Below are 12875 nucleotides of genomic sequence, written 5' to 3'. Positions count from 1 at the left end.
TGGCAGGCCTGGCACCGAGGGTCAGCGGTTTCTCAAGGTTGGCGGCACCCTGGCGTCACCAGGAAGGACTTACCTACCCTGACAGCTGGGCGCCCCCTAGCAGGGACTGTCCTCTCACTGTCCAGGCTGGGATCTGGCCTCCCCCCACATGACGGGCAGCTGCAGAAACTGCAGACACTCTCCAGGTGACTCAGACGAGGAGGAAAGGCCGAGAACCTCTGCCCTCGGGTCCTGCCCAACCTCGGCCCCACACCTGTCCCCTTTCCCGCCAAAGCAGAGCAGGTGCCACGGACCCGAGGGCCAGGCAAGGCCACAGCCTGCAGGGGACAGTCCTGGAGGCAGCGTGTTCCCGGGTCCCCTCTGGGCCTGGCCCTGCCGGAGGCTCAGCGGTGCATGATCTCTCCTAGTTCGCCTCTAGCCACCCGCACACACACCTACTCGCACCCAGTAGGAACTGGAAGAGGCGGCCTGAGGAGGGTGCCCGGCACCCAAGCCCGTGAGTGCTGAGTCTCCCTCGGGGCAGGCTCCCTGCCGCACCCAGGCCTGCCCTGCTGCTCCTCCAGCTCCTCAGCGCCCCCCACACCGCTGGGCTCAGGCCGCCGCTGCTGCTGTGACGTCCCCTCCCTCCCTTTGCAAAACCCCCCAGGAGCCTGTCACCACGCCCCGCTCTCATCCCTTCACTCTCCCCAGGTTTTCTTCAGGTTTGAAGAGAGAGATTTAAAAAGTAATAGTGATAATAAAGCATTTATGAAGGCACAGTACATTGTAAATAATTTTTCAATAAAATGAAAATGCTTTTCCTGAACGTGGCCGTTTTCCTTGCTCCTCGCGGAGCCGAACGCCCAAGCAGCCTCCCCGCGAGGCCCGTGAGGAGTGAGGGGACCCCAGGGCCACCTGCGTGAGCTGTGCCTGTTGTGGCCTGCTGGAAGGCCCCGGTCAGTTCCAGGGCAGCGCCAGACACTCTACTTCAGGAGCCCAGAGGCGTGAGAGACAGAAAGCAGGGCCCACGCAGAGCCTGGAGTGTGGTCGGGGCCCACGATGCCCTCTATGGAAGGAAGCCCTGGAGGGCCAGTGGGAGGGGCAAAGATCAGGAAACCACACGCTGTGTAGAAACACAGGAGCCTGGGGAGGGATCCAGTGTGAGAGCAAAACCCAAATCCACTTTCAAGTTTTTGGAAGGTGCCTGGGTCAGAAGCCCCACTTTAGGGGCCGGAACGATAGGTCAGCAGGTAGGGGGCTGACCCAGGTTCGATCTCCAGCATACCCTATGGTTCCCCAAGCACCTCCAGGTGTGAGTCCTGAGTGGAGAGCCAGGAGTAATCCCTGAGCATCAGCAGGTGTGGCTGCCAAACAAAAAACCCCAGAAGGACCACTGTAGTACCTGGAGTTTGGAGGGAGGAGGGGACCAACCAGGCATGGGGCAGGGGGAACCCAGAGGTCTGCTATGGTCCCGGGGACTCAAACCCGGGGCCTTGAGCATGCAGGCCTGTGCACCACCGCTGAGCTGCAGCCCCCCAGAGCTGCTCCATGAAGATGCTCCTTCAAGGAACCAAGGCCAGCTGCCTCACCCCTGCTGAAACGTCCTGCCCTCCCGATTCCAGGTGAACACAACCAGGTCAGGGTAAGTGAGGGACAGTGACACCGGGCAGAGACCTCGAGACTACAAGCTTCTACAATCTAAAGGAGTCCTACAAAAAAAAAAAAAAATGGGGAGATGCTGTTAAAATGAAAATAGCCACCAGTCCTTTGAAGTACTCTAGTCAGGCTGGAGAGTACAACGAGTAGTTGCTTGCCTTGCATGAGGCCAACCCAGGTTCAATCCCTGGCATCCCATTTGGTGCCCCGAGCACTGCCAGGAGTAATTCCTGAGTATAGCGCCAGGAGTAACCCCTGAGCATCACTGGGTATGACCCCAAACCCAAAAATAATTTTTAAAAAAAACCACTTTAGTGATCTTGTGTAAACGGGAGTCACACCCAGCAGTGTTGGGGAGGGGGACTCGCCTGGTGACACGAGGACCCTGCAGGCAGTGTGGCCTGGTGCTACAGTGCTGAGAGGGGCCACTCAGAGGACCAGTGCCAGGGACTAAACGTGGCCTTGGTGCCTGTCACAGGGGTGAGCTAGTCCTGCCGCCTCCTGCCATATAAAGACTCACCCCCTGGGGCTGGAGGGATAGCACAGCGGGTAGGGCGTTTGCCTTGCACGTGGCCGACCTGGGTTCGATTCCCAGCATCCCATATGGTCCCCTGAGCACCGCCAGGAGTAATTCCTGAGTGCAGAGCCAGGAATAACCCCTGTGCATCGCCAGGTGTGACCCAAAAAAGCAAAAATAAACAAATAAATAAAATAAAGACTCACCCCTGTCAAACACAACAAACCCCACTAGGCAAGTGCCCTGGGCTTCTGTGGCGCCGTGGAGTCCCGGCTCTGCCGTGACGAGACAGCCACCCTCTGTGGATGGCACCGGATCTTCCAGCCAGGCCGTGATGGCCAGGGAGCCCACCGGGATGTCTCCTGAGCGACGAGCAACAACATGCATAGGGCACAGACTGGGCTCCCTGCATCTCGATCACCACTTTTATTATTTTTTAATGAAACAGAACAACAGAATAGCTAGAAAACAACAGCATGGGGCACACGCTGCCAGGGCAAAACACTGCTCTGTGAGACACGTTTGAGGGGTGTGTGTGTTGGGGGGGAGGTGTTGTGTGTGTGGTGTGTGTGCTCTGTATGTGAGCTGTGTGTTGAGTGTCTGCTGTGTGTTGCGTGTGTGTGCTGTGTGGTATGTGTGCGTGCTGTGTGTGTGGTGTGTTTGTGTATGTGTGTGTGTGTGTGTGTGTGTGTACGTGCATGTGTGGCAGAAAATCAACTTCGCGTCCTGATGGCCCGACAGAACCCAAGCGGAGGACGAGGGGGCCACAACCGTGCAGAGAGAGCAGGGACACACGTGTGAGGACACGTTTAATGACACAGCCGACAACCACAATCGCGGGTGGCTCCTCAGACAACCTGAACGTGGGAGGAGCCGGCAACACTCCGGGATCAGCTGGCGGGGCGGGGGTGGGGGTAGGGGTGGGACTGGGGGCGGGGGACGGGATATCGACAGTGCATGATCCAAGGGTCTTTCTTTATTCTTCTTAAATAAAAATCTTGACTTGCGCCCACCTCCAGGAGGGCTCTACTCCCGGGCCCCCCACCCCGCTTCTCTTCCCGGCGGTGTTCTCTGCACGTGGAGCCCCCCGGGCCGCCTCCCCGCGCGGCCTCTCTGGCCGGCCTCCCGCGATGGACAGCTAGACTCGAGCGGGTGTGGAGCATGCGGGGCGGGGGCCGGCGGGGGCGAGGGCGGCTTCGGTGGGGCTGGTCTGAGGGGGCGGCGGGGGGCGGGGCTGCTGCTCACTGGACTTTGGTGACGGCCTCGTGGATGGAGTTGGCCACGTAACTGATGTTTTTGGTGGTCACGCCGCACATGTTGATGCGACCGCTGGGCAGCAGGTAGATGTGCTTCTCGTTGATCAGGTATTCCACCTGCTTGGCTGTGGGGAAGGGGAGACGCAGCGCGGTCAGCGGCGCGGAAGGGCTTCTCTGCCCAGAGCTGCCCGGGCTGCCCGACCCCGCCACACCGAGTGACGGAACACACGGAACTGCCTGGCCGCCCCTGGCACGGGGGACCGCAGGGGGGAAAGTGCTCGGGCGGATCCCGAGGCTCAGGAAGTTTCCCCAGGAGTCCTTCCGAATCTGGGGCCACGTGTCTTACCTGTGACATCTCACAGGACGTGACCCTCCACTAAAGCAACACTCAGACCTAAAGAAATGCCCCCTTGGGGTTGGAGCAATAGCACAGCGGGTAGGGCATTTGCCTTGCATGCGGCCGTCCCGGATTCGATCCCCGGCATCCCGTAGGGTCCCCCAAGCACCGCCAGGAGTAATTCCTGAGTGCAAAGCCAGGAGTAACCCCTGAGCATCACCGGGGGTGACCCAAAAAGCAAAAAAAATAAATAAATAATAATAATTTTTTTAAAAAGAAAAAAATAATAAGAAATGCCCCCTCAGCACGTAAAGTGGGTTTTCGGTCACTTCCTTCCCTCATCCTCCCCTCGCCTCTGCTCGCGCCCAAGCACCCAGCCTTGGCCTCCGAGACAGCTCCCGTCTGCTCGGTCCAGCCCTTCTCAGCTCGCCCTCAGCCCCCTCTTCCTGGCTGAGCACAGAAACCGCCTCTTTAAGCACAGTGCCGAGGGCTTTTTGGATTTTTCGCAAATGGACGAGAGAAGCTTTTTGTTTGGGGGCCACGTTTAACGACACAGCCAACACCCACAATGGCAGGTGGTGACCTGAACTTGGAAGGAGCCGGCACCACTCCAGGGTCTGGCAGCGGAGTGTCGGCGGTACTCAGGGCTCAGTCCTGGTTCTACACTCAGCAGTCACGCCTGGCAGGCTCGGGGGAACACACAGGAGGGGCCCGGGATCAAACCCAAGTCAGCTGCTTGTAAGGCAACCGCCCAACCTGCTGTACTCTGGCTCCGGCCCCCAGAGAATTTTTTATTTTTTTGAAGGGGGTGACATTCAGTGGCATATTCAGACCCAGAGGAATGTGGGGAGACCCTGTGGGTCCCGGGGATCATAGCCAGTGGCCAGATGTGCCTGGATCACTGAGTCACGTCCAAGCCTCTATCTACTCCCATTTGACAAATGAGGCAGAAGCTGATAACAGGAGCATCCCCAGTGACACAGGGAGTTGGTCAATAGTGGATCTGGGATTTGCAGGAAAGTCACCTGGTCTGGATCAAACCCAGGCGTCCTGCATACAAGGCATGCATTTAGCCCACCAAAGCCACTCCTCTGGCCTCCCCCTGTCCTTTTGAGGGGGTTGGGTCCACATCTAGCTGTGCTCAGGGTTTACTCCTAGCTCGGTGCTCAGGGAATCACTCCTGGTAAGACGTGGAAGAACATACATGGTGCTGGGGGTTGAACCCAGGGGGTCGAACCCAGGCTGGCTGCGTGCAAGGCCAAGTGCATGATCCACTGTGCTCCTCTCCATTACCCCTCCCCCACACCGCAATCCTTGTTCATCCAGTCATTCTAGAGGACAGAAAGCAGCATATCGCTGGGGTTTTGATTTGCATTTCCAAGCCGTAACCGGGAACTTTTCATGTGCTTTTTGGGCCATCAAACATCTCTGGCTTCCAGCTAAGGTATAGGAGGTGGATGACACCTGGCAGGGCTCAGGGATACACGGAGCTTGGTTTTGGGAGGGGGGGCACTCCTGGCATTCTCCAAGGCCCCTCTGCCTCAGTGGCTTGGCTCTGCCTCTCCGGTCTCTTCTGCTACTCCCGGGGACCTGGATCTGGGTCTCCCAAATGATCCCTGGGCCCCCTGGTCCCCCGAGCCCACCAGGAGTGATCCCTAAAGACAGAGGCCGGAGTAAGCCCTGAGCACTGCTGGGTATGCCCCCCCCCAAAACAAAAACCAACGAACCAAAAGGAGATACCGCCCAATCTCACACCAGAGCGGAGCCAGAGACTCCCCGGGTTCAAAGCCTCCATGTGGACATCTGTAGATACAGGCCCCCTCCCAGCTATACACATTTATTTTAAGTAAAAGGAGAACTTCTCGACTTTTGGAGGAAAGAGGGAGGCGAGTCGCAGTTGAGCAGCTACTAAGTTATGGACTCTTCCTCCACAAAAGGTGAATAACCATCATCCTACGATGATGATTTCAGGGCCAGAGGGACAGTAAGAGGTTAGGGCACCTGCCTTGGTTTAGATCCCTGGCCCCACAGATGGGCTCCTCCCCCCCCCTACACCTTACCCCCCTACCCCCTCGCCCCCCCCCCCCACTGCTCGGAGTAATCCCTGAGCCAGAAGTTAAGCTCTGAGTACTGCCGGGCATCCCCCAATCCCTTCCCCCACAGAAATTATAATTCCAGGGGCTTACACACACACCCCTATGGAGTGTCAGGTTAAAAGCCTGTTCTGGTGGGTAAACTACACTGAAGGCCGTAACATGAGACCGAGAGGCACCAAACGGGTGAGGAACTGTACTTTCCTGAGTGTGTTCAAATATTTCCCAACGCCAACGAAACATTAAGGAAGAAAGAATCCTACTTTATAAAGAGTAAATGGTGCCAAGTGCTAATAATACAACTTCTGTTTTCTGAGCGCAGGCCTGTTCTCAGTCCCCGGTAAAGCTGGTTCCTGCTCCGGAGGGTGGGATACCCCGGGGATGGGCATTTCATGGAGAACCTCCCATCTGGTGAGTTTCTAGAACAGTCCTTCCAAGCTCTACTTCTTTGCACTTAACATGTTTTGTCAATTACATAATGATTATGTAATTTACTATTTAGGTAAACTAATGCCTCGTTCCAGAGCCCTGAAGAAGGTCGCCAAGGGCTAACAGGACTGAGGAAGTAAAGGCCCTGTGTTGCCAAGTTACATCTTGTCCCCGAAAGTACCTGGAAGGGAATCCAATACACCATCTTTTGCTTACATCTATTTCCTTTGACTTTCCTGAGCCCATTTCGGACAGGAGATGGGAGAGCCATCCCTGCTGTTCTGCCCATGTACCCCAGGCAGGCTCACGGCTGTCCCCAGAGCCACACGCTCAAGGGCAGATGTGGCCCCATCCGCACCCCGTGCCCGGGGGCTTGGCCAGCAGGTTCTCAGGAGTAAGTGAATGAGCAGAGCCTCGCTCCGCCAGAAGGGGCAGCCAGCGACCTGTGCCCTGCCAGCATCTGCACTCGGGCACGGCGGCCCATGAGGTTCCTCAGCTGCATTTCAATTCCTACTCGCTCCTCTGAAACAGATCCATCTGCCGCCTTGGACCGCAGGCACTGCCTGGAGGCCTGGGAAGGGAGGTTGAGAAATCAGGTCCCAGGGGCTGGGGAGAGAGCCCAAAGGCTGGCAGGCAGGCTCCACAGGGGGCCCAGGGCTCAACCCCTGGCACCACAGGGTCCCCTGGGTACCGCAGTGTGGCCCAAAAACCAAGAAAGAAATCAGGTCCCTGGACAACCATCTGTAATACTTATATTCAGGATTAAGGACCAGCTGAAGAGACCCAAGAGACCTAGTTAAGAGATCCGTCATGACTCAAGGTTCCACCCCACAAACATGGTACCTCCTGGCTGGCTCTGAGCCACAGCCCATCCCTCCCCTCCGCCAACACACACACACACACACACACACACACACACACACACCCTTGAGCTTTGAACAAAGAAGACAGCCCCGGGCACTGTTCTGAGGCCCCCAAGTCACAGCATGGGTGGCCCACAATGAGGTCCCAGCCCTAAGTCACAGCTGGCCACTGCAGCCAGGGCCACTTGGAGACTCGTGCCCGCGAAGGCCACTACTTACGGGTCAGCCCAGTGAAGCTGAACATTCCAATCTGCTCGGTGATGTGGTTCCAGGTGCCAGGGGTCTTCAGAGCCTCAAGCTGCGCCCTGAGTTCAGATCTCATGGTCAGAATCCGGTCGGCCATGGTCTTCACGTTTCCCGTCCTGTGGAAGAGGGCAGCTGTCAGGCGCCCGCCCACACCAGCAAGGACGTGCCCTTTCTTTCTTTTTTTGTTTTTTGGGTCACACCTGGCAATGCACAGGGTTACTCCTGGCTCTGTACTCAGGAATCACCCCTGGCAGTGCTCAGTCAGGGGACTATAGGGGATGCTGGGAATCGAACCCGGGTCGGCCGCGTGCAAAGCAATGCCCTACCCACTGAGGATGTGTCCTTTTCAAGACACCATGAAATCAGGACACAGAACCACCTCTCCTGCGCATGCTTGGAAGGGAAGCTAGAAGACAGGGAGCGAGACCCACCCGAGAGAGAGAGAGAGAGAGAGAGAGAGAGAGAGAGAGAGAGAGAGAGAGAGAGAGAGAGAGACTTGGCGACAGGGGGGGGACTCTTTGCGGACAGAGGCTGGTCACTACGGCCCCGGCCACCCCCACCCCACGTGGGGATTCGGGATCCACCCAGGAGCTGAGCTGTATGGGCTGATGGAGGTTCTTTTCTTTGGGTGTTGGGGCCCCACCCGGCAGTGCTCAGGGCTAGGTACTGCCCTCAGGGATCACTTCTGGTGGGACAAGGGATGCCGGGGCTCAAACCCGGGTCGCCTGTGTGCAAACAGAGCACCCTGCTCTCCCGTACTTCTGCTCCAGTGCCTCTGATGGATCTGCTCAGGCGCCACACAGCAGAGACGGCAGGTTTAGCCACAGTCCATGAATGACTGTGCCCAAGTCAGCTGGGGCGGGGAACAGAAGGACAAAGTGTGCCCACCCCCCAGCATCCCCAACCGTCGCCCTGATTGGAACCCGAGAGCAGAGCCCACCAGGAGGAGTTCCTGCTTGTGTGTCCTGCCTCTGGGAGAGTGGAGTGACCGCCTGTGGGCAAACTGGCCGTCACCCGGGGCTGCGTCATACCCGGGAAGGCCAGAACCATCTCCTGCCTCAGCCGAGACAGAAGGCAGAGCCGTGTGTGTGTGTGTGTGTGTGTGTGTGTGTGTGTGTGTGTGTGTGTGTGTGTGTGTGTTGGGGGGAGGGCAGGGCAGCTCACCACTCCTTGAAGAGCTGCGGGTCGGAGAGGGTGCGGGCCACGATGCGGGCGCCCTGCGAGGGCGGGTTGGACCACGTGATGCGCACGATCTTCTCCATCTGGGACAGCACCCGCAGGATGCTCTCCGAATCCTTGGCCACCACGGTCAGGTTGCCCACGCGCTCGTCTAGAGGGAAGGGGGAGGGGGTGTCGGCCGTGGCGGGTGGTGGTGGGGGCCCTGCGGGGCGCCGGGGGAGGGCCAGGCGGCGGCTCAGGAGAGCACTCACTGTAGAGCCCGAAGTTCTTGGAGAAAGACTGGGCACAGAAGAGCTCGAATCCTTCGGACACAAAATAGCGGACGGCCCGGGCATCTTTCTCCAGGTCTCCGGAGGCGAAGCCCTGGTAGGCCGAGTCAAAGAAGGGGAACAGAAACCGGCGCTGCGAGGGAAGGAGAGCGAGTCAGGCCGGGAGGTCCTCCTGCCCCCGGCCGAGGGCACCAGCCTGCCTTCCCCGACGGGCCGCCAGGCCTGCTCACACCAGCCTCTCCCACTACTTTTCTCTTCCTCCGCGCGGTTCCGCAACAGCCACCCGAGTCTACTGATTTTGTCGGATCTGATGATTGACTCTTGGTCGCCAGTCTACACTGCCAGCAGGGCCCAGGTCGGGTTCCTCCCCCATGGATGCTCAGTGCAGGAGCTCAGATGAGGGCTGCGGCACCCTGGAGCCTCGTCTGGAACTCGGGGTGACTCTCCTGGGAGGCACCAGGCAGCGGAGAGCATCGTCCTCGACTCTCATCCGCTCCAACGTCTCCAAGCCACTGCCCAGGCCGATGCATCCCAACACCCCCGCGCTGCCGCCAGCTGCCCAAGCCAGGGCTCAGGACCTGCGGCTGCCGCCTGCCTCTGGGGCTCAAGCTTCAGACACTGCACTCTCGAGCGTCGCAGCTCCTGGGTCCCCTACACCTGCTCCCCCCAGGCCACCAAACACCGTCTCCTTCTGGGTCCACCCGCGCCACGACCGCCCCACGGATATGCAGCCAGGCCACACTGGGGCACCAAAGACTCCAGGGCATATTGCCTGGTCTCTGGGTACTAACCAGTGGCCTTTCGGGCCTCCACACTCCCCAAAGCCCTGGGCCTCTCAGGCAAGCTAAGAATCACTGTCCCTCCCTTCCATGGGCCGTGACCGCTGACCATGCTTTTCCTTCTGGCAGGAACATCTTCCCACCCAGCTGTCCTCATCCTTCAAGTCCCCACAGGGGAAAGTGACTGAGTCAGGAAGCGCCCCACCCACCCACCCACCCACCCCACCCCACCCCACTGCAGACACACTCAGCCACTCTGGATCGGGCACCTCCCTGTGAGCCAACACAGAGATCTGGGTCACAGCACCTAAGCGCCTGCCCTCCCACACAAGGGCTTGGGGGTCCGGAAGGGCAGGGACCAGCTCTGCTCTGTGTGCTGTGTGTGGGGGGGGGAGCAGGGGGCGGTTGGGGCTACTCCCCAATCACTGCTCTTTACACATGGCACAGGCCCGGAGAGGCCGGTGCGGTGAGCTAGAAGGTCAGCCCGCAGGAATGCCACCACGGAAGTCTCTTACTTAACTGTTCATCAGAGCGAAGCCTGAGCTCTCCATGGCCTTGGGGAGACTTAATCGCCTCCCTGAGGCACGGGTCTGCGCATGAAGAAGCATGGGACCGAACAGGCGCGGCCCACCAAGGCGTCCGGGCGGAACACAGAGAACGCCCCGAGGTGGTCTGGACAAAACGCCCCCCTCATCTTTCTGAAACAAACGCGTGTACAGCCAGACGAAAATTTCACGCAAAGATGCTCCCAGCCTGTGGACCCAGACCTCAGCGGGGGCTGTGTGAGGGCAGCAGCAGGCGCCGCTCGGGGTCCTGGTCTCCTCTGAGCGCTTCCCCACCTGCCTCGGGTCTGGGAGACCCCGCCCGGTGACACACTCGGGGCCTCGGGGCCACTCTAACAGGCAGTTACCTTCATAACCATGGCGATCTCCTTCCACTGCTCGGGCGTCGGGTCGGTGCCCGTGGGGTTGTGGGCACAGGCGTGGAGGACGAAGATGGAGAACTCGGGTGCGTTCTGCGGGGAGGGAAACCCCGTCAGCTCTCCGTGAGCAGGAGGATGGGTAGGTGCAGGAGGCGGGCGTGACTGTGTCCCTGGCCTGGGGGTGAGCTCAGAGACCCCCCTGTACTATTTAGGGAAAGACGCCTCGGACTCACTTCTCGAGGAATCCAGGCTCAACCTTGCCCCTCCTCAGGCCACGGGGCACCAGGGGGGTCTGCGGCCTTCTCACCACCTACCTCCATGTCACTCAGCAAACCCTTCAGGTCAAGTCCTCTATTGGCTGCGTCCCAGTAGCGATAGGACCGAATGTCCTTAAATCCAGCAGCGGCAAAGACACCGTTGTGATTCTCTGTGAGCAAAGGGATGAGTCGGGAAGAGCCGGGAAGAGCGTCCCCCAGCCCGAGGAGGCCGGGTGAGGAGATGCCAGTCAGTGCCCAGGGCTGGCACAGCTCCGGCGGGCACAGGAGACTCGAGGCGCAGAAGGCCATGGCCATGCACAAGTCTACGTGGGCTTTCTGTGTGGACATCTGGGGCCTCCTGGGGAGTTTCACTGCCCACTGAGATGTAAGCTGGGGGACAGTGTCCTCTGTCACACCCGGGCACCAGGCTACTCGGACACCACCGTCCCCAGATGTCAGCTGACCCGGCCAGGGCTAAAGCGTCCACATGGACAGTAAAAGTTGCGAGCAAGACTCCCCTGGCATCTGGGTCCCTCCCTCCATGCTGCAGCCCCACTCAGGGACTCACCCCAGGTGGGCGAGGACACGTAGACAGGTGTGTCCTTGTTGTTGGTGCCATTGTACCAGCGTGCGAGGAATTCAGCTCCGATCCGAAGGGCACCGGTACCCCCCAGGGACTGCACGCCTCCTACCTGGAAGAGAGGTGGTGGGGTTGTGGGGTGGTGAGGAGGAGGTCCGGCGCGCCCGGGGGGCAAGGCGGAGCCCCAAGCGTGTCCTCGGCACACAGCATGCTATCTGCAGCCCGAGTCCCATCCAGACCTCACAGTGGTACAAAGAGGATCCAAGCGGCGTGTGGAAACTGAGGCTGAGAAGGTAACCTGCTCTGAGGAACCAGTTCCCAGGCACTGGCCGAGTTGTCACCCTAGGAAGCCCGGCTCCCCGGAGGGCACTGCCTTCTCCAGACAGACGTGTGTCATTCCAGCTATACTGGTGCCCCAGAACGCAAGGCCAGTCTTCTGGACGCCCACCCCCGCCCCCCACTGGACATGAGAACAGCCCCTAACCCGTGAAACAGCCGATGACAGTCATTTGTAACACTCCTTCCACCACTATCAGGCAGCCTTAGTATCTCTAGAACTGTCTTCTAGCAAAACGAAGGTGATAACATGAAAACTCCTCTCTTCTCCTGGAACAATGACGCCACACGGGCAACACTCAAAGTCCCGTGTTTCACTGCTGACCCAAATCCCTGCCACGTGTTCTCGCTTGGTCCTCGATCCCCCAGCCCCCGAGAGTGAGTTCCAAAGAAACTGGCCGGGAGAAAAGCTCTGCCTCAGCTGACCTCGCCAGCGAGTGGCTAGTGGCCTCCGCTCAGGGCCCCCTTCCCCGGCCAGCCTCTCTGTCCTGCTTTCTTTCCTCTGCTCCCTTCACAGCTCTAATGAACTTTGAGGGTGACTCGGTGGGGAAATAGAATGTCTGACATGCTGCTTCACATGTTGAAAGAATTAAGGAGTGAAAGAAAAAACAGAACTGGAAAAGAGTCGACAAGAAAGTCCAAGTAAAAGGAAGTGTGTGTGTGTGTGTGTGTGTGTGTGTGTGTGTGTGTGTGTGTGTGTGTGTGTTTGTGTGTGTGTTGGGGGGGCGGGGCTGGAGACACAGCTCAGCGGCCGAGCACATGCCTCACATGTGCAGGACATAGGTTCAATTCCCGGCACCTCAGTGAGAAAGTTCCAGGGCACATACGCGTTGGATCATGACAGTCTCTGGGGATGTGGGAATGGTGGTCACGGAGACTGTCACCGCAGGTGGCCAAAGGAACTGGAGACTCGTCTTTGACTTTGTTTAACGAGAAGAGTGTGTCCAAATATGCATGTATCTGTCGAGCCTGGAGGTGGGATTTCTCAATAGGGGGCCACACCCTACAGTGCTCTGGGGACCCGAGCCCCCACCCCCACAGTAGCACCTGGTGCCATGTGCCTCACAAAGGCTCGGCGCTCCAACTGGGTGCTGTGTTGCTGGGGGCCCAGCAGTCCTGGGGGAGCACCAGGATGACACTCAGGGGTGGCGGGGGGCGGAGAGAGCCTGCAGTGCTG

The 12875-nt window shown here is 59.0% G+C and overlaps 1 protein-coding gene across 1 annotated transcript in view; it reads right to left on the bottom strand.

Annotated features, from left to right (window-relative positions):
• Window positions 1-2563: 2563 nt before the first annotated feature.
• GOT1 (glutamic-oxaloacetic transaminase 1) overlaps window positions 2564-12875 on the bottom strand; it is a 29818-nt gene continuing 19506 nt past the window's right edge. Inside the window, exons 3-9 of the mRNA XM_004616363.2 lie at window positions 11351-11474; window positions 10840-10952; window positions 10514-10618; window positions 8807-8957; window positions 8541-8706; window positions 7350-7492; window positions 2564-3533 (exon numbers count right to left, since the gene is read on the bottom strand). Of these exons, the coding sequence (XP_004616420.1) occupies window positions 3394-3533; window positions 7350-7492; window positions 8541-8706; window positions 8807-8957; window positions 10514-10618; window positions 10840-10952; window positions 11351-11474 (942 nt within the window). The 3' untranslated portion in view covers window positions 2564-3393. The remainder of the gene's footprint in view (window positions 3534-7349; window positions 7493-8540; window positions 8707-8806; window positions 8958-10513; window positions 10619-10839; window positions 10953-11350; window positions 11475-12875) is intronic.

Source organism: Sorex araneus, chromosome 11 (genome assembly GCF_027595985.1).
Source record: "Sorex araneus isolate mSorAra2 chromosome 11, mSorAra2.pri, whole genome shotgun sequence".
Classification (NCBI taxonomy): domain Eukaryota; kingdom Metazoa; phylum Chordata; class Mammalia; order Eulipotyphla; family Soricidae; genus Sorex; species Sorex araneus.
Note: the sequence above shows the minus strand (reverse complement) of the source record. Positions and strands in the feature narration are given on the sequence as shown.